The 21,532-nt window shown below is 45.9% G+C and overlaps 1 protein-coding gene across 3 annotated transcripts in view; it reads left to right on the top strand.

Annotated features, from left to right (window-relative positions):
- The first annotated feature begins 3,279 nt into the window (after positions 1 to 3,279).
- Positions 3,280 to 21,532, top strand: part of LOC144772494 (E3 ubiquitin-protein ligase TTC3-like) — a 1,119,388-nt gene continuing 1,101,135 nt past the window's right edge. For 2 of the 3 annotated variants that reach the window (XM_078656861.1, XM_078656859.1), the window contains exons 1-3: positions 3,304 to 3,411; positions 6,587 to 6,665; positions 18,265 to 18,310. In XM_078656861.1, coding sequence (XP_078512987.1) covers positions 6,597 to 6,665; positions 18,265 to 18,310 — 115 coding nt within the window. In that variant the 5' untranslated portion in view covers positions 3,304 to 3,411; positions 6,587 to 6,596. Of the gene's footprint in view, positions 3,412 to 6,586; positions 6,666 to 18,264; positions 18,311 to 21,532 lie in introns of all 3 variants that reach the window. The other variant, XM_078656860.1, reaches the window with a different exon arrangement.

Here is a 21,532-nt window from a genome sequence, read left to right as displayed (position 1 = left end):
CATTGACAAATTACACAAGGGGGCAAAGTCCCCGCAGTACTCTGGTTAGGGCATGGGTACTCACAAACTTTCTCTCGGGGGCCAAATTTACGGTGTGGTTTGTGTCCGAGGGCTGCAACGGTGGGGGCAGGGTCAGTGGGGGAGGGGGACGGGGCTAGAGCAACAAAAAAAACTGTGACCATGAGGTTGATCAAAGGTCCCTGCAGTGGACGCCTTCGTCCACTGAGCCACCAGACCCAGTACACACATCTCTCTCTCTCTCTTTCTCTATCTCTCTCTCGGTCTCCCTCCCTCTCTCTAACTCTCTCTCTCCTCCTCCCTCCCTCCCGGTCTCACTCACTCTGACTGTCTCAATCCTTCTCACTCCCTCTCTCTCCCTCTCTGTCTCCCTTTGTCTCACTCCCTCCCCGTCTCCCTTTGTCTCACTCCCTCCCCATCTCCCTCCCTCTGTCTCCTGTCTCCCTCTCCCTCCCTCTGTCTCCCTCCCTGTCTCCCTCCCCCTGTCTCCCTCCCCCTGTCTCCCTCCCCCTGTCTCCCTCTGTCTCTGTCCCTCTCCCTTCCTCTGTCTCCCCCTCCCTTCCTCTGTCGCCCCCTGACTTCCTTTGTCTCCCTTCCTCTGTCTCCGTTCCTCTGTCCCCCTCCCTCTGTCTCCCTCTCTCTGTCTCCCTCTCTCTGTCTCCCTCTCTCTGTCCCCCTCCCTTCCTCTGTCTCCCCTTCCCTTCCGGTCTCCTCCTCCCTTCCTCTGTCTCCCCCTCCCTTCCTCTGTCTCCCTCTCTTTGTCTCCCTCCTCCCTCTGTCTGTCTCCCTCCTCCCTGTCTGTCTCCCTCCTCCCTCTCTCTGTCTCCCTCCCTCCGTCTCCCTCCCTCCCGCCATCTGTCTGTCTCCCTCCCTCCATCTGTCTGTCTCCCACATTAGTAAAATCACCTTCATACATAAAACATTGAATATAGCAGTAAATATAATTAGCAGGCACTTTAAAGTATGTTCCACAGTAGTCCTTATGGCCCAACTGCTAATTAAATAAACAAAAACAGAAAGGCCATGACAGGGCCGGCTTTAGCGCTGATGCGAAAGTCTTTTTTGGCGCCGCACCAATAACCTCTTTCTCAGCAAATACCTTTACTACCACCTTCCAACAGTGCCCCTCATCCCTCCATGGCCCCCTATTGACCTCTTCCTCGGATTCCCTCACTGCCACACGCGCCCCTCATCTCCCCATAGCCCCTCCCCCTTATGACCTCCTCCTCGGATTCCCTCAGTGCCACCCTCCACCAGTGTCCCTCATCTCTCTGTAGCCCCTCCCCCTCATGACCTCCTCCTCAGACTCCCTCACTACCACCCTCCATCAGTGTCCTTCATCGCTCATTAGCTCCTCCCTCCACCCCATGACCTCTTCCTCAGATTCCCTCACTGCCACCCTCCACGAGTGCCCCTCATCTCTCTGTAGCCCCCATCTAATGACCTCCTCCTCAGACTCCCTCACTACCACCCTCCATCAGTGCCCCTCATCTCTCCCTAGCTCCTCCCTCCACCCCATGACCTCTTCCTCAGATTCCCTAACTGCCACGAGTGCCCCTCATCTCTCTGTAGCCCCCCCACTCATGACCTCCTCCTCAGACTCCCTCACTACCACCCTCCATCAGTGCCCCTCATCTCTCCCTAGCTCCTCCCTCCACGTCATGACCTCTTCCCTGGATTTCCCTCACTACCACCCTCTACCAGTACCCCTCATCTCTCTGCAGCCCTCCACATGACCTCCTCCTCAGACTCCCTCACTACCACCCTCCATCCGCCAACAAAAAAATCAAAGTTCTCACTATACCATTAATGTTTGTATGCAGCTCTTTGGTTCATTGGTCACTGTCCTATGTTAGGATTGTAACTTCTGAACTGCAAGTAACACAAGGATCTCTGTGACAAAGGCAGTAACCCACTGAGCTATCCACATAAAATACAGTTCATCTGCATTTAAAAACTATTAACAGACAAATGATTGCTCTCCAGAAGGATCATTAATCACCAGCGTTATCTGGGCATTTTGTATTGTCTTATTGCTGTCCTGCATTGGCCATGATAATGATAAAAACTGTTTAAATTAAGCACACATGAAGTATGTGTCCTGCTGGGCCTGTGCAGATTTTAAAAAGAAAAAAAATGTAGTAACACATTTTCTTACCTACTAAATTACTCACCTTTGTGTCACAGCCTGATGTGATAAGCCGCTTCAGGGGTCAGGAAAGGTGACTAGGAATAAACAAACTTCTTTTCTCCTGCACTGCATAGTTCAAGAATTATCAACGCAGCAGGACAGTAGGTAAAGGTTACCAAAGGTTATCATTGTCAAAGAAAGGATTTGTCGCCTATCACCATGCAGAGATGAAGGGGTGAAAAAATAAACAAAGCCTCCGTTAACATTTAAATGGTCTTTAAAGACCTGTGAAGTACTCGGGTGCCGCTACAATCATCTCTAAAACGGTCTGTGTGTGTTTGCCCGGTAAGCTGTCTCAGCCCGGGCTGACACACACGACCTGTGCGTTGCACGCCTGCCTTCAAGCCCTCACTTCTAGGGCCAAGGCTCCTGTTTGGCTAGAACCGGGCCAGGCTACCAGTAGTAAAAGTTTCTAAGATCCTCACCTCCTCCCAAAAAATCGAATGAGGGAAAGCTTCTCGGAAATCACTAACTAAGATCTAACTGACACACGATATGCTAAAGGCAGGGCGGGCGCATTGTCATTCGAAAGGGGGTAATCAGCCTCAATCGCAATGACAATGGGCCTGCCCTCGGTCTGAGAGAAGGGGTGGCTGCAGCCTCTGGAGTCAAGAGAAGTGCGAGCCGCAGCAGGAAGCTATATGAAAAAGATATTGTTTTAAAGTAGAAATATTCATGCCGTCCCGGGATGCTTTTATTGGAAGACAGAAGTAGGGGAGCTGACTAGAATATTTTTTTTAAGTAGGGGCACGCCGTGCCCTTCCGTCCCCGCCCACTTCTACCACTATAATCAACTACAGCTAAAACGCAATTCCAAGGACGAGACTCTATGCGCTTCGTTCTAGGCACAAAACAAAGTCGTATCTAAGTTTTCTTTTTTTTTCCAAAGAGCTCATAGTACTGCAATGTACTGATAAGCGTGAGCAAAGCCAACAACATTTTTATCAAAAGTGACATCAGCCTGGGCGCAGGCAGGCTAACAATCCTGGTCCACGGGCGGCTGGGTCTCACCGGTCGTTTCCGGGTTAGCAGCGTGGCGCTCTTTTCCGGGGCGGGTCGAATGTTTCACTAACCAATCAGCGTGAGCAAAGACCACTGCTCGCTTGTTGAAGGCAGCGAGATAGTGTTTCTTTCTAGCCAAGTTGGGTACAACTTGAAGCAAAGCATTTGTATTTGTAATGCTCTTTGTCTACAGGCGGCAGGTAAGTGTTCGGGAGGATGCCACCTCGTTCAGAAACGTTGACGTATTTGGCCTGTTTAATGACATCGCGCACTGCACTTACTAGTCGCTGTTAAGGTTGTGGCTTTTATGTCTCCCTACTCAAAAATCGGAAAACGTGAAAACGGTGTCCCCGCTTGTAGATGGATAACTCTATATTCGGTTATTGTGCCCCCAAAGTAAGTTTCTTTCACATTTTGTTTACTTCATGTCTACCCAGTGGCTCACTTCAGTGTTAGTGTTAAAATACCTTTTCTCTTATACCACAAAACTAGACCGTTCTTCTCGACAGGTTGCAAAAAAACATAGGTGCAACTAAGAGTCTTCTTTGCAAGTAACTCGAGTTTAAGCTTGAGTCAAATTTAGTCCACCAGTGAATTAGGGGAAAGAAGAGGGGGGAGTTGAGAAATGCACCTCTAATGCTCTACGTGTCTTTGGTCATCATACCGCTGATACCAGCGTTGGACGTTTCATTATAAGTCAAGTCAAGTCATAGAATTTATATAGCGCACTACATACCCAGAGGGTCTCAAGGCGCAGTGTTACTATTCTGCGCCCTTGACACCACCCTACTCTTCTGTGTTGCAAAAATAAATAGATACATTACCCATTTGTAAAGCGCGAACTTATCACCCCTAAAGGTATCCAGGCGAGTGAGCTATGCCCAGAGTCACATAATGCTGAGCTGGCGCCGGAAATCGATATGTGGTTTGAGCTGTTTTTACTTAGATTACAGTCGCCTGTAGTAGTGCGAGCTGGCTGATTGCCAGTACCTCCATTATTGGCTTTGGACAGAATTCCCAAACTGCATTTTTTAGTACTTAAAGTAATACTCCTCACGTACTACAAAAATGCAATTCACAAACGTGGCTGAAGACTTTCGCCTCTTGTCTTGTGTTTCTGGAGATTTCCGCAATGTTAGTAAACTACTTTGTAGTGAATGTTGTGTGGTGGGATAATGGGGAATAATTACTACTAAATCGGCGGGTTTAATAGAGGTTTCAGGAGCGACTTTAGAGGCACATGCTAAACCCCCACCTACAAAAGAGGAAGACAATTGCAATTTACAAATTATACTTTTAAAACTAATACAGCCTTAAAAGTGTCCAAAAAAGTAGATAATACCTTCTTCTCAATTTAGTGGTAGCTGGACTGAGCAGTTAGGCTTATCAGAGGGGGTAGTGCGAATGCATTTGTTGTGCCCACGCATACTGGATAGGAACTCAAACTCAATGACTAACCACAGGCCAATGTTTACAAAAGTATTACTTTATTTACTTTTATTTTAAGAACCAAGTGGAACTCAGTTACAAGTGATTAAGCTTTTCAGAATTGCAATACTATCAATAAACAGTTAAAAATAAAGCTGCATGAAATACTTTTCAGTGTCAAAGAGATACTTTGTATTATTCTCATAATCCACACTTATTGAAATACAGAGAAAACCCACTGCAATCCTATGGGAGGAAAGACAGGTAAGTACTTTTCAGGTAAGCCCTTGACTTACAAGTTCAGTCTTCGGGTGGTTTGACCAACACAGGGCGAGGGTCAGACCAAGGTAGTTACTGCACCACCAGCGGCACTGGGGCTTCTGGGTGCAGAGGTCCCTAGGCCCAATGTTAGCTTATGGGAACTGGGGGCACCTTAGAGGCACCAGTAGCAGGTAAGTGCCCGCGGTTCAGGGACCCAGGCCCTGGGGGTTGAGGTCAGCACTGAAAGGCCACCAAATCACATCAAAGCTGCACTGCCAGCGCCACAGGGGCGGCCGGGTGCAAAGAAAGCATTAAGTGCCATTTAGAGATCAATGGAGTGTCCACGGGAGTAAAGAGTTTTTATCGAAGGCAACTCAGGTCTCCGGGGTTCTTAGAGGTTGCTGGCTGCAGGACACACCGGTTTCTACGAGCAGGGTCCTTCAAGCAGGAGACAGGCCGCTAGGGCTCGGGCCAAGTCCGTTGTCATCTTCTGTGCCATTCCTCTTCTTCTCTCTTCCTCCTCCTCCTCCTCTTCTTCTTATTGAGGTCGGGGCAGTCCCTACTGTCCCCTAGTGTAACTACACCCTTTGAGTGCAGCCTCCCTTTGGGGAGAGGGGCACATCCCTATCCTTATTCCTGTTGGGCCTAATTCTCCAAACCAAGAAGGAGAATTTTTAAGAAAGGGGTTCACCTCGGTTCCGGGCGACCCTAAGGGTGTTCCAGGCAAGGTGGACATTCCTTCTCTGCTTACTAATTTTCCCTCCTGTCCTGCAGCCCGAAAAATGGGGCTAGGTCCGGGGGACGGCCAGGGGGGCTAGACACATCTCCACTAGTTGGAGCTGCCCCAATCAGCATAATACATTGTGAGAGCCTTTGCGGCTCACCGCCAAGTGTTGCTGTTCCTGCTAGGGGGAGGTGAGAAGCACCTCCACTCAGAGCATGCTTTGTTTCTGACTGACCTCCGAGAGCACAAAGGCTCTCACCCCATGATGTCAGAAAGCAGTCTGGTGGTGACTGGCTGGCAGGAACAGGTCAGCCAATACACCCTATATTGGTCATTTTTCAAGAGTGCATTTTATAATAAAACCATCACTTGCATCAGGGTTGGTTTAACACTGTACATATCCGTGTAATTAATTGGAATCCTAGACCAGTGGGTGTGCGCAGAGGGGATTGGGGTCAACGGCGTGGTTAAGAAAATAAAAACATTCTGTTGCTTTTTCATTATTTCACCTTCAGGTATCTTCATGTAAAATGAGGCACAGGTTAAAAGAACAAGCGCTCGCCATTTGTCTCTAAGCCCCGTCCTTTTTATGACTGGGCAGCCCGACTTTCTGCTGGGATAAAAGGTTTCTTATCTTCTTTATGGGGCCATCTGGACCCATAAAGAAGATAAGAAACCTTTTACGCCACCAGTAAACCGGGGAAGTCAATCTGAAAATGACGGGGCTTAAAGAGAAAGAAAAACGTCACTAGGACCTCTTCTCCAATGGCTGGCCACCGTTTAGGAGGCCAGCTAATGTAGAAGAGGGGTGGGGCTTAACCTCGCTACTGATGTTCTCTCTATCTCATTAAGTCTCCCCAGCGAGACTGCGCAAGCGCAGCCATCGCAGGCTGAGACCTAACAACTGGCTTGAGACTTACCTATACCCACTTCTCATGTGCATTCATTTCTGCTTTTTTAAGGTTATCGGCCATGGAAGAAACATTTAAACCAGATATCAAGAAGGCCTATGTCGAGTATATGCAGTTCACATGTTCATTTGTAAGTAACCTTTGCTGCTTGCTTTATCTTCTGTTGTATTTTCCTTTCATTAAAATGTCACTACTTTAAATCCAGTGTTTAGTTTATGACAGTTTTTACGTGTGCTAAATTCAACATGGCTCAAAAAATTGTTATTGTCTTCACTGGCTTATATATTTTACATGAATAATACAACTTTGTGCTTTGATAATGGGCATTGTCTTGGGCTTATATTGGCACCTCGTGGCTGAACTAGGATATAGGCAAGAATGTTTATTAGGAGAGACGCTAGCTATGCAGGCCTGTTGGTTCCCCAGGTGACCCTTCAGAGAGGGGATAACTTTGGATATCTCATAGCAACAGGAGTTGGGAGGAGAGTTTGCCTGGGGTTGGTGTGGATATATGCATGGTTCTTTCTGTAACAAGGATCTAGCTGGGACATGATGTGCTGTGCATAGTACCAAACGGACTTTCTTTATTAGCAAATCCTATATGTAACTACCGTTCTCCACTGTTGGTGTCTTTTATAGGCTCTCAAGCATTATCCCTTCTACCCACTTCTCAATTCCCCCAAGTCTTCTTTACTCTTTCATATTTGTTCTTTGAAAGTACAAGTAAACTTTTTTAAAGCCTTCAGGCATGTTAATGTTATATTCTTAAATTGTAAAGTGCTTGGGATTCCCATTTTGGCATGGGACGATTCAACATATGAATCGAGGAAGGATACTTAAGTCCAAATGTGTCGGTTATAGTTGTGGTAGTTTAAGTGAAGTCAGTAATGACCAAACCAGAAGTAATGAATTCAAGACTCCTGCAGAAGCCACTGAGTAAGCTCAGTCACCAAATAAGTCCGTTTTAGTTCTAGGAACCTTCAGAAGAAATAGGTTGTTAGATTTCAAGCATTCGGATTTAGCCGCCAGGAAATTGTTGAAAAACATCATGGTGCTGAATGCATATATAATTGGTTCAAAGAAGAGAAATATTTTGGTATTTAAGTACTTTGCAAATCAAACAAATGTCACATTTTGAATCCAAGATGTTTCAGTGATTTTTCGGGGGTGGTAGAAGTCATGTGTTCTGGTAATCAATATGGGAGTGGCTGAGAGCATTAATGACTAGTGTGATGACTTCTGTCAAGGAACTGAAAAATGTTCTGAATTTGTTTTGAGATCAAAAGTAAAAACATGAGATCGTGTTACATAAAGGCTAAGTATAAGATTGGCTTCAAAGTAGAACCTAAATAATGGAAAGTAGTAGAAAGAGGAGCACAAAGGCCCCTAACAGGGGGCCAGAGCAGAGAATCGAGAAGTTGCAGAGCTTGATGGCACAATCAGCAAATTCTTTCTTGGATATGTGGTGCCCTATCTGGCGAGACTAGCCTTTGGTCTTACATTCTTAATTTGGTACTCCTCAAATCCGCTATTGGTTAGCCCATTATTCCATCCATGCTAATTGGAACTACACTAGGGTGTCGTTCAGGTAATCTCCCTGTTAGAATTGGAGTTTCGGTTTGGCTAGGGTATGCACCTAAGCCAGGCAGAATCCACAACTCTAGTCAGTGCAAGTCAGTTACACTCCAAGGATAACCTGTGCTCACCCTCTGGTAGCTTGGTGCAGAGCAGGCAGGATTCTCATTAGTGTGAAGCATTTGCACAACACACTTGCACAGTAACACATTGAATACACCACACATGAGACTTCACACAGGTGTATATATAAATAACTTTCTGTATTGTGCATTACGACATGACCAAAATGACATGTACTAATAAATACTTTGCAAATTATGCAGACTGAAAGGAAGGCTCATAGGTAACAAAACAAAGGAAGGCTCATATGTGGCAAAACTAGATGAGTTCTATAATCAGTTTACTCTAGAAGCACCTGTGTGCTTCTAGACAGGACTCTACCGTCCTGCAGGGACTCAGTGAGTTCCCCAGCAATGGATCAGTAAACCGTTGGAACCATCTGCACACTTCTATTTAGGGATTTATGGCCTTGCCCGAGGAGTTAGCACAGTTGTATGCAATTAGGCAAGAAGCGCTTTGCAAAAAGCGTTTCGGGTGAGTTTATGGCTGGGCTGTCTGGGCCTTTCAGGTGGGCCTAACCACCCTTGAGGCCATGTAAAGTGGGTCCTTTAGGTCTTGCTGTTCTCCGTATGCAGTGCCTGTTGGGGGTACCGAGGTGGCGACCAGAATGCCGTGGCAAACCACATCCAGGAGATAAGCGAAGCTGTGCCTCCCTCACTGTAGGCACCCGTACTGAGATCTGTTTGTTGGGCTGAGCTCGGGGACACTGACAGCTCGTGCTCGGCTGTTCTTAGGCACTGGTGAGGCCGGTATGGTGATCTCGATGGAAAGGGACCTGTGCCACAGATGACTTCTCTTTTGGAAGCTGGTAGGGCAGGATAGATGAACCACACTGGGCTGCCTGTGGGCAGCGTGTCTTTAGGGAAGTCAGCGACTGCCACTTTCTCGCTCAGACATGGCAAATGTCAGCGATCTCGATAGACAGATAGTGTTCAGTTTTTTTTATAGATAAAGAAACTGACTCATTCTGTTGAATACTTCTAACTGCAGATTCCTCTCCTTGTGAATATCCCCAGGTGCCAGACTGGATCTGGAAAATTCAAAGCAGTGCACTTCATGCTGGCAACTGGTGGCATCTGTGACGCCATTCTGTTCTGGCTGGTTCCTTTATTTCCTCATCTTCAAATGTAGATCTGGAAATCTGCTCCTCTTTGTTGTTCACTTTTTTCTTTAATTTTGTTTCCTGTGTTCAAGGGATTTCACCTCCAAAGACTACTGGATTTAAGACTTGTAGCGATAGTTGCAAGCAGATGTCTGTGACGTTCCTCCACTAGGTGTGCCTTTGGTGCTTGCGTTTGTCACACGAATCCCTAAGGCCTGCTACAACTGCACCCAGATGAACCCGAAAACCATCCAATGTCACAAGGTGATGCCCTATGTGGCAAAGCATTGGAAGGCTCTGCGCCAAGTCATGAGTGGAGACCAGCTCATGAGGCAGATCTGTCTCACGCTCAGTCTTCAGGCACGTTGAAAAAGAAACATAAGTCCAAGCGGGACTCAGCCCCTTCCTGCCACTCTCCAGGTACGGTGCAAGTTCATCACTGTGCCTCTCTATCTTGTTCCTGTTCCCAGAGGAGGCGATTCCATCTCTGGTCTCAATGCACCCAGAGTTCCCGGGTGCCTCGGCAACAAGGCAGTCGAAGCCTTTCGAGATGCTATGCTCCACGTTTTTGGCATGCTTCCTGCTCCCTCTGGCATGCCTTTGGTCCCAAAGGATCCGCAGGGTCTTCCAGATAGGTTACCTGTGTGGGAGTTTGCCCTTGTGTGCCATCTAGGCCCCTTGAACTCACCTCTAGTTCTGTACCTGTCTCTGGCTTGGTGCCAAAGCCCACACTAGCCCCTTGTTCATAATCGACGGTACCAATAGAGCTGAAGGAGGACTCGTAACCTACTGTATTGTCCCACTCTGAGCTGGCTTCGACTTGACCAAGGCTTCGTTCAGCTCTTGAAGTGTCACAACCTATGCTGAACCCATTGGACGAGGACACAATTCCAATGCTGTGCCCATACATTATGTCTGCCATTTGGCTCTGACTATGATCAGAACCAACTGTACGGAGTTGATCATGGTGGACACGGGCAGAAATTAACCCCTCCTTATGATGAAGGCAACTGGTAAACATAATTACAGAAGGGCAGCAGACTGGCTTCCTCACCCAACACTGGGTTAGTTTCTCCCCAGTCCAGCCACAGAGAAGAGTACTTCCTTCACCACAGTATTCTGAAGGTCTGCTTGGGTCATTGTTCTTCACCTCCCCACTATGGAGGTTAAGACAAACTTACTCACACAGGTCCTCCAACCTAGTTAGACACCGCCAAAACCTATTTTAACTTTTAATGATGTCCTTACTGACATGTTGTTGGACAGTTGGGCTAAACCATGCTTTGGTTCTTCAGTCAACTGACCAGTCACCTATAGCAATTGACCTGCTCCCGGCGACCCAGATTATTTTAATTCTCCTTCCAACACCAGGAAACTTGGTGGTGTAGGAGTCCACCAGTCAAGTTAACTCTAATGCTTTTCCAACCCTCCTTCTCCTAGGGAGTCAAAATGCATGAATTGTTTGCGTAAACACATGTTCTCCTCTGTCCGTTTTGCCCTGAGGTCAGTCAATGAAAGCTGCCTTCGGGGTCTTTATAGCCACACACTTTGGCACATGGTTGGTGACATCTTACCGGAGGTCCCAGAAGACTTACAGGCTTCATTAGCCCAAACCATTCAAGAAGCAACAACATTTGTCACCACTCAGGCCAAGATACCACAGATTGTCTGGGCAGGGCCGTGGGAACTGGGATGTATGGATGAGGTTCAGTGGCTTTCCCAGGGATGTCCAGACATCCTTAATGGACATGCTTTTTGACGACTCCTATCTGTTTGGTGAAAAGCAGGATTTGGCCCTAGAATGTTTTAATGAAAGGCAAGCCTAGAGCACATTTTCTGGGCCTCTCCGCTCCAGTCCGTTAATCCCCCCCCCCCCACAGCAATGTCGTCCTGAATTAAGAGGATCTGTCACACCTTGGTGTATCGACCACATGCAAAAACCCAGTCCTTTTGAGGTTAAGGCCATGGGTCCAGCAGGCAATGGTCTGGCAACCAGGGAAAGTGCTCTTCCCAAACTTTTGACCCTCTGCCAACAACCAAAAAAACACCTATAGCACATTCTTAGTGATATGCATCTATCCAGTGAAAAGGAGGATTGGCGACTTCCTGCAGAGGTGGCAAACATCTCATCACATCGGGCAAATGGGCCCAGCAGATTTACTAGCCGGGCTACGCCCTACCATATCTATTAGACCCACCACGCCTATCACCCACACCAGATTCCCAGTTTAAAGGCCAACAGGCGCTACCTGCGGTTCAAGGTGGGTCACAAGCATTTCATTTTGTTGTGCTCCCTTTTTGGCCTCGCAAATGCCCCTATGGTGTTCACAAAGGTGATAACCGTGGTTGCTGCCCATCTGATAAGGTCAGGGTACCAGTCTTAACCTACCTCTGTGACTGGGTGTTGAAGGTGGGCTTGCCACAGTCAATAGTGCATGACTTCCAGGCGATGGCAAACCTCTTGAAATCATTGAGGTTCTCAGCCTGTCACATTTGACTCCTTTGCAGCGGCTCCTTTTCATCAGAGCCATCCTGCATATGGTGCACTTTCGAGCTTCTCTTCCAGACCGGTGAGTCCAGGAGATTCGAGCTATGATCCCAATGTTTCAGCCTCTATCCTGGGCCTACGATGGATGTGAGCCTTTTTGGCCTATTAGTTTCCTGCATACTGCTTACCAATTATGGCAGAAGGCCCATTTAAGCATTACAGTGGAACCTGAAGTCTCAGTGGGTACAGCATCAAGGGAACCTGTCTGATTCAATACAGGTGTTTGAGGTGACTGCAAACGATCTGCAGTGGTGGCTGCTCGACCATATTTGGACCAGCAGCAGACTCCCCTCCTAAACACAACTCACAACAGATGGGGGTGGCGGACACATCTCTACTGGGTTGCGGGGAGGCCATCTTTGAGATATGGAGATCAGAAGATTCTGCCGTCCGGTGGATCCCTCCTCCACGTCAAGCAATTGGAGTTGTGGGTGATTTGCTGGGCGTTGAAGGCCTTCCCGCCAACTATCAAACGGGGCTGGTGTAGGATCACGTGACCAACACCAACGCCATATGCAACTGCAACAGGCAGGCGGGGAAAGTTTCAGGGTCTTGTGCTGTGAGGCTCTGTGGCTCTGGACCTGGATGGATCATCAGGGAAATTCCTTGGTCGTGCACCACCTGGCAATATCTTTAAATACTGGGGTAGACCAACTTAGTCGGTGACATCTCGCAGATCACAACTAGCAACTGCATCCGGATGTGGCACAGGGCAACTTCCATCAGTGGGGAGAGTACTAGCTAGATCAAGACGAGTGGGTCTGCCACATTGTCCGTTGGGCTACCCCCTCCCATTTCTTTAGACCCTGCTGCACATTCCACCACCATCAAGGTGACTGACCAAGCACCATGTGTCCATTCTGCAGCAGGAAGTGCATACCTTTTCAGATAAAGGAGCCATAGCGAAGGTTACAGCTTTAAGAATGGGCACTGTGTGATGCTCCCTTTAGGCCCCAGTAGTGCCTCTCTGGTGTTAACAAAGCTGATGGCCGCTTCCCTTCTGAAAAGGTCAGGGTACAATTCTTCCTCCTACCCAAACAAGATGGGCTGGCCACAGTCAGTCATGGACCATCCCCAAATGACAACTAACCTCTTTTGAGCTTCTCAATCAGCTTGCTGAAGTCACACCCAAGTCCTTCGCATAGGCTTCCCTTCATCTGAGTCATCCTGGATACTGTGCAGTTTCTGGCCTCTCCTCTGGACCAATGTGTCCAGGATATTCGGGCTATGTTCCCCGATGTTTCCACCTCTGTCCACAATACCACCACCACGTGTCAGTGCACCAAGCAGGGTGTAGTATGATCCTGGGCCCCATATTAAGAGGCTCTACTTTGCCTATGGAACTGGATGACAGATCAGGCAATTTCTTTGGAACTACACCACCTGTTAGGATCTTTGAACGCCTGTGCGGACAAACTCAAATGGCAGCACACCGTGGATCACGAATGGGAGTTGCACCCAAAGGTGGTACAGGACATCTTCAAACAATAGTGATAAACCCAAGGTTGATCCCTTGACCACTGCTGAGAACATGCAAGATCAGCACTTTTATGCACTGGTGTTCCTGAGAAGGCTCTCTCTCAAAGACTCATTCTGTATAGAGTGGAGCACGGGAGTCCTAAAACCTTGCCACCACTACCTCTCATACCCAGAGTTGTTAAGAAGATCAGGAATGACCGGGCCCTAGTCATCCTATTGGCACCGAATTGGGCCAGAGGAGTGTGGTACCGACAATTTCTGGACGTTGGCACCTGCCCTCCAATCAGGCTTCCACTGTCGGAGGGCCCTGTTTCACAGAAGCTATGCAAGGCCTTGCTCCCGAGCCTAAGCAGTCAACACCTCCACACATGGAGATTGAGCAGTGAAGTGCTTTCGATCTTCCTCCTGAGGTCGTTGAGGTCATCCAGGCGCTCTTGCATGAAATCTGTATGTGGCAAGTGTTGGGACAAGTTTGTGGCGTGATCTGATTCCTGGCCGTTAGATCAGTTGCAGGCGAAAACTATCAGATGTGTTATTGTTTGCTTTGTTTTTGTCCCAACAAGGTCTTGCTCTGGGCACAGTTAAAGGATATCTGTTGCCCAGTTGGTCGTTGTTGGTTTGCCAGACCAACCATCCTTGTTCAAATTACCTGTTGTGATGTGTTTTCTGAAAGGTTTGTGTAGGAAGCTGACTTTTTATGTAGTATGCCATTGTATGGTCATAACATGTAAAAAGTCCAGACGACCCTTATTTGGTTTACAGGGCTTATATTTATAATCCTAATTGCTGTATTTGTGATAGTGTGGCCGAGCAGCTTAGGCGTACCAAAGGGGAGTGTTAACCATTTGTTCTAGAACACACAAGAGAAGGGGTGAGGGTATGGACTCGCCTACCCCAAACCCGCTGCCAATACTCAGTACACCAGAAGGAGTAGGGAGTGATAAAATCTATTTATATTGCATGGTGGCACGTGCTGTATGTGCTAATCTGTGTGAGTGAGGGCAGTATTAGCACATACAGCACCTGCCATCACGCAATATAAATATATTTTATTACTTCCTACTCCTTCTGGTGTACTAACCGTTTGTTCTACACACACAGTCAATAAATGATTCACACACACAAGAAGAAGTCTGAGACCAATTAAGAAAAATAAAGTAGATTTTTATAGGAATTTGACACCAATGTCTTTAGAATATGTGTTAGTACATTCGGAGATATCGGTTTTAGGAGGGACCAGTAAAATAGTTCAGGTAACGGTTTTGAAGCATGAGGCTTAACCTATGGGAGGAAAAGCACATTTAGCAAAACTGTACCTGTGGTCGGAGTTTACAGGTGGCCTTTGTGACTTAAGGTTCTGGAGGGCCATGGCCCAAAGTACCACCAGCAGTTTCCCTTCACCTGCCTTGGTGTGTCCGGGTGCAGAAGTGCCTGTCGGGATGGTAGTCTTGAGCACTACACCGATAAAGCCAATGGGACTTAGAACAGAAGCTGCAATGGGGGACTTGAGGAGAAGTCTGGCTGAACCTAAGGGAGGGTCAGTTCATGTGGACCCATAGGCCAAGAGGACGCAGTCAGAAGTTGTGAACTTGGACCGCGGAGCTCTGGTGCAGATGTGCTTGGCTGGCCGGACCCTTGCATTTGAGGCTAGCACGGTTGTCGGTAAATCTGCAGAGGTGGGTATGTCGGTTCTGAATTCCCTCGACGTGCAGGAAGGTTTCCAAGGCTGTCGTGTCAGGACTGGAAGTAGAACGAGCCTTGGCTCAGGGCTTGGTACTCAGGGTATGGTGCAGGGGGGCTCCTAGAGAGTCACGTCTCGAAACTTGGGAGAGAGTTTGGGCTGACCTTCTCGAGCCACCAAAACCTTCTCCTGAAGTGTTGCTCTCTTGGTGGGTCCAAATGCCAACAACACCGTGAACCAGGTACATTTGGTCGGTGCCTGCAGATGCAGGCTGGTAACTGGCTGTCAAAGTGCTGGGCAGGCCTCCATGTGTTGATGATGATGCACGGCTGCAGGGCGATTCGTGTCTTTGCAATTGTTAAGGATCAAGCAGCAAGGCATTGTTTGGCGCCAATTTCCTTGCTGGTCCATGGCTCTCACGATGCCGGCTCTTCTATGTCCTTCTGTTCCCAGGTAGTTTAATCTGTCAGTTTGGTGCCAGGGGGACCCCTAAATACTTTAGGAACTTTGAGGGGAGTATACAGGAGTAGCCAACGGGCTACCTACCACTATAGTGAATACAACCCCTAAATGACCACTTCCTGTGGGCATAACCCTGACTCAGAAGTCTGCTTCCCCAAAAACAAGATTGTGAAACCCTTCTCTGTTCACTTCAGGTAGCCTACCTCAGGGATGTGACTAACCTGCGAGTGAAACATGCCTCTTGAATATCTAAGTTCCCGCCTGCTGTGGTGCCAAATGGGCCCAAGGGCAGGGGTGGCGTTCCCTAGATCTGGGGGGAAGCCTGGGTTACATATCAAAGGTGGCAGAGGCTTTGAAGCCTCTGGCTTTGATATGCTAAAACACTATCCACATGCTGGAGGAGGAAGGAACACCTTCTTTCAAGCAGGCATTGTTCCTGACCTCTCAGAATGCACCCTCTCCCTTGCAGGGAGGCAGAAACACGTCTGTGGTTGCAGGCTGGAAGATACAAGTCAGCTAATACACTAAGTGACTAGTAGGGTCACAAGGGGCACCTCTAAGGTACCCTCTGGGTGCATGTCTTCATAAATCTGATGCTGAAACCAGTACAGATTTATTAAGACAAGGTGGTTGATACCAAACACCATTACCTTCAGCGAAGCCCTTGTGTAGCTTGTTTATTTGTAATGACCAGTGCCCATACATGTTCTTAAATTGCTTCCTGAACACTTGCAATGTCTAGTAATGGAACTAGGCATCACAGAGGCACCTCTTCTCATGCAGATGTACCCTGACATGAAATGTAATGCACCCTGCCTTAGGGCTCTGAAGGCCTGGTGCAGGGGTGACTTACATATAATTTAGTACATGCAGTGTGTGTGGACATTGCACAAAGGATGTATGCAATGCTGTTTTTTCAGAATGGCTTGCACCATTTTACACATCCTGCAATGGCAGTCTGAATGCAGTTTGTGTGTGTGTGTCCCTTTGGGTAGCATAATACATGCTGCAACCCTTGGGGACCCTGTTTATCACCCATGCCCTGGGTACCAGGGGTACCATTTACCAGCGTCTTAACAAGTGGGCTAAAGTCGTTGCCAATTGGGTTACAATCAACATTTTGTATTGTTTTAGGGAAAGAGCACTGGTGCCTTCCAATCAAAAGCCTCCGTACCAGTGAGCAATAAGTGGGGTGGACCATGTCAAAAAGAAGCACTTTCCTACAGTTTGCAGCATATCTTTGTACCAACGCCCTTTGTAATCCTACATTGAGAACTAAATCTCGTCCTCACCTTTGTGAAGTGTACCCCTTTTGAGCCAGTGCCCCACTGTCCATTGTGCCTGGTCACCTTCAAAACACTTTTCCTGGTGGCGATAACATCTGCATGCCAAGTAAGTGAGCTTAAGGCCATCTCCTTATAGCACAATTTTTGGGACATTTTTTGGGACAAACTGGTGCTAAGGACTTGAGCCTCATTCCTGCTAAAGGTAGTGTCATCTTTTCACATCAAATAGGCCATTACTCTTCTGAACTTTTTCCTTCGCCTCATCCCTTGAAGGAGGAGGAAAGACTCAATCACTTGGACCCCAGAAGAGTGCTCAGTTTTCACATTGTCCACCCGGTGTACTTTGGTATGATCAATCAACTCTTTGTGGGTTTGTCTGGGGCAAAAAAAGCTAAACGGTACAGAAAGGATCATCGCTCGGTGGATAGTTCTCAGAACCAAAATCTGCTATGTATTGGCCAAGAGGCGACCTCCAGAAGGTCTGTGGGCTCTCTGTACCAGGCCCCAGGTGGCTAGCAATGTGTTGACATGCAGAGTGCCTGTCCTGGATATCTGTCCGACTTGGACATCAGTGCATACATTCACAAAGCACAGCTGGGCCTGTTGAGATGGGCATTTTGCCTGCACGGTCCTACAGGACTTTTTAGTTGCGCCATTCCACATACCCACCACCTTCGGAGGTACTACTTTCTTATCTGTTCACAAGGAGTGGAATCTGTGCTTAGAAGTATCGATCAGAAGAACAAGCTACTTACCTTTTGGGAACGCTCTTTCTGGCAGATACTTTATCTTACTGCAGGTCCCTCAACAGCCTCTTCATTCTGTGGTATGGTTGCTTCCATTAAAAAAAAGAAGAAAAAAATCCTTATTTAGGATCCTGCACACTGTATTTCTCATTGGTCGGTCTGCTCCATCTTTGAGGGTGCAGATGAATTAAGAAAATAAGCTGACATCATCTACCATGGGTGGTGCTTATATGTGGGTGTGTTGTCAATTCCTAAATGGCAAGGCAATGATACAGTGGCATCTGCTGGCCTGGAGAAGCACTGCTTTGAGTTTTCTAGTTTCAGTGTGGGGATATTCAGAAGGTGAGGAATCTGTGGTTAAATAGAGTATCCACCAGAAAATGCGTTACCAAAGATAAGTAATTTGTTCTTCTTGAAAATAAACTGGACGACTGCACAACTTCCAACAGAGAAATGGGGTTATTGGTATTTGTATACCATATCAAATAGATATGAATGACAAGTGTTACTAACTGGAAGTCACTGGCGTGTCTTTCCAGGCTTCGAGAGTGATGTGTGAGATACTATACATTTGAGATGAAATCAGCAGATGGGAAAGCTGAAATGCATTTAAACAAAATGTTTATACCATATCCGCTTGTACTTTAATTTTTGGATTAATTTTGTTTACTTCTTAAGAAATTTGTCAATCTGTGCAATCTTCCTTAAAATAATTTTTCCTTTTTAGGGTCATGATACTATTTTGAAACACATGGTATATGAATTCAACAACTGTAAGTCATTTATTTTTAAAAATATGTAAATCATATTTCCTTTACATATCTTTGAATTTTCAAGCCGATGGTTTTGGAACTTTATAGAAGAATTAAAAAAGAAATATTCTAGGTATAATGTAACTGTTTTATGTTAACTAAGGCACAGACTTTTAATTGTACTTCTCTGATCTTGCTTGTTAGCTGCCCATCCCTTCTGTTTTATCCAGCTTTTCTTTTGTTAATCAGAATCAGTTGTTAGGATCTAAAGTCTATTTCTTTATTAATCTTTGTGATTTTTTTGTGAATATTTTGTGTTATATTGAAAGTATTGCACAGCACAATTTCAAGTTAGATTCCGGGCTACAGACAACAGGTCAGCAAATGGTACAACACCGTCCTTCTCCCTTTTACAGTTTTATGTGGACCTTTTTAACCCAACCTTTGTTAAAACTACCAGATGATGCTTTATTTTGTAGCTTGGGAGATTTTGTGTGCAAGCTCCATCCACAGACACATAGGTTTCTCATTCCTGTTTGTCTTGCTATCCTTTTTCTGATCATATCTCAGAAGGACCCTTTTCAGTTCCCAAACGTTATGTATAGGCATTCACAACATGCTTGACTGGATAATTTGTATAGATCCAAAGGGGTGTCATGGCAAATCTTAGTTATTAATTATCTCTTTTGCGGAAAGGCAGTTTAATCTTTTTGTAAGTGTGTTTTATACGGTTATTTTGATACTTTCTCTTGGGTGAGCAACACAAAGTTACAGCCAACACGTGTTTCGCCCCTTTTACATGGCCATCCGGCCTGGGGCTTCCTCAGGGCGTACAATAGTATTGAGGGACATGATTCTAGTCCCGTAATATCTGTTGGAAAATCCGTTTTTTTTTTCTGAAAGCTTCTAGTAAGGGGCACAATGCCCGCGATCGGTCTGTCTTTGCGGTTGGTAAAAGAAGAATTTACTGATTTGCATAAGGCTGGGTCCAAACTGGAATGGCATGGGGAGCAAAAAAACGATGGATTTATGCCCAGATCTCTGTACTGGGGTGAATGTTTGACGTTTTTCAATATTCTGTCGATCAGTTCTTGTTTTTGCAACTGCAAAAAGTTTAGCGAACTTGTTTTAAGTTCAGAAATATTTTATTAACAGTCATATAATTCACTTGTACAAATTAAAGATATCAATGCAAAGAGAAAGTATACAATAAAATACATAAAAGAGACATTCCAAAGGAAATAAACTGCAGACAGAACCAGCAATAATGAAATATGCAACAATTGTTAATGTATTGATAAACTAGAGGGTGGTAAAATGTTTGGTAATAGAAAGTAGATAAAGCAACAAAGGGAACTCATAGAGGTTTAGTGACTTCCTATTGAAAGGGGGATTCAGGCAGAGAGTGGAGAGCACATGTATCAAAAAATGAGATGACTGGATCCCACAACTGTTTTCGTTTTGGGGCCAAAGCGAGTGGATAAACAAACGTTGTGTCTTGCCTCTGGTTGTAACATACAGCGTACCACCAAGCCTGATACGAGAGTTTAGTGAGATCCTTCCAAGCCTTAGTAAACGGTTGAAAAGCCACTGCAATAAGCAGGTCAATTATTTTTATGCTGAAAGTGCAGTGATCCCAAATGGGGAAGATACTACCTAGAAAGCTAACTTGTTTACTTTTCTGCAGGACTGGAATCCGTACCGACACACACATGTACATCCAGTTTCATTCTTCCAACTGAAGTTTCATTAGGTTTCCCAGGTGTAAGAACATTTCACAAAAAAAAACCTTACCACTCAGACAGTTCCACAGTAGGCCAATGTACATCTATCTGACTTTTGGGCTCCTATTACAGTATTATGTTTTCCCATTGTTAATCATGGTAAAGTTTGAGTGGGGTTCAGTATATTTGCAGTAAAAGCTTAAATTGTACTGATTTAATTTAAATGTTACATTCACATACACCTTTTTAGTCCGTTCACAGCAGTCCTGTCATTCGATATTTGTTAATGGTCTGTATATTAGCTACTTATACAGCGCAACAATCTTCTAGCGCTTTGATGTAGTTCAATCAAGACATGGAAAAAAATGGATTGTTTAGGGGCTTTTTCAGAAAAAAACGGAAATATCTGCACCATCACTGTCATCCGGCATATTTTTATGTGCATGTACATATCTCTGGCCACATCCTTAATCAGATACCAATGTTTCTAAATGGATGAACTTATTTTGTACAAATAAGTCAGATGAGATCTGTATTCGCAATGTTACAGATCACTAAAATGTATATGCTGCACATAGTGATCTAGTGTGGGAATTCATCAATCTCCGTACCAATGTGGCTAGATAATCACTGCCTACGTCCTACTTCTTTTAATGTCTTTCTACCTGTTTACAGAAGTATCTCGTTCAGTTTTGGTCTGAGCTGTTGATTGGCCTTTGTTGCCCACTTACGCTTGTATCCTTTATTATAATGTTTGAATTTCAGGGTACGACCCTGTGAAAAGTGTCATCAATCTCTGGACTTGATACTTGCCCAAGACATACAAAATGTTGCAACTGTTGTGCTTCATTTTTAGGTCTCACTTCAGGCAGTACGCATGCACTGTTGCTATAAAAACTCTAAAAAGTGGCTCTTAGTCCACCTGTTCCTCACCATTCATCGGCATCCTGATCACTCTTCTTTGCTGCCTTCTAATTCGTCAAAATATTAGAGGCGTCACTTTCTTTTGTTTGCGAGCGCATGGAAAAAGTACGGATAAATGTTAATTAGTGTCCATCCGCTGTTCGCGCTGTGATTGAGATACTATTTCCTCTTTTTTGGCATTTTGTGTTATTTATTTTCTTTATTAGTTCAACCTCGACCCAAAGGTATCATTGCTTTACATGAGCACCATTTACATTCCACAAGTTCACATTCTTCATTTTTTTTAAGGAAAGGGAGCTTAAGTGATGTGCCCAGAATCACAGGATGAATCGCGGAGACTCGAACCTGGTTCCCTTGTTCCAAGGACGCTAGCTATTTCCATAGCGCCATATTCTTCTTCCCCCTCCTATCCGGTATCCCGCCTCTGTAGTTACTTTTAGCCATGCTCCACTGCTGTACAACATGGGTGCAAAAAAAATTTTACAAAGTCAATAGGTCTCGCCTAGGCTTTGCCAAATTCTTGTTGGTCTTGTTTAGGCAGTATCCCATCATCCACAGTATCCTAATAACATGGATTGTTCCATTGTGGGAGTGG

The sequence above is a fragment of the Lissotriton helveticus genome, chromosome 8, assembly GCF_964261635.1.
Source record: "Lissotriton helveticus chromosome 8, aLisHel1.1, whole genome shotgun sequence".
NCBI lineage: Eukaryota > Metazoa > Chordata > Amphibia > Caudata > Salamandridae > Lissotriton > Lissotriton helveticus.
This window is presented reverse-complemented; position numbering and strand designations above follow the sequence as displayed.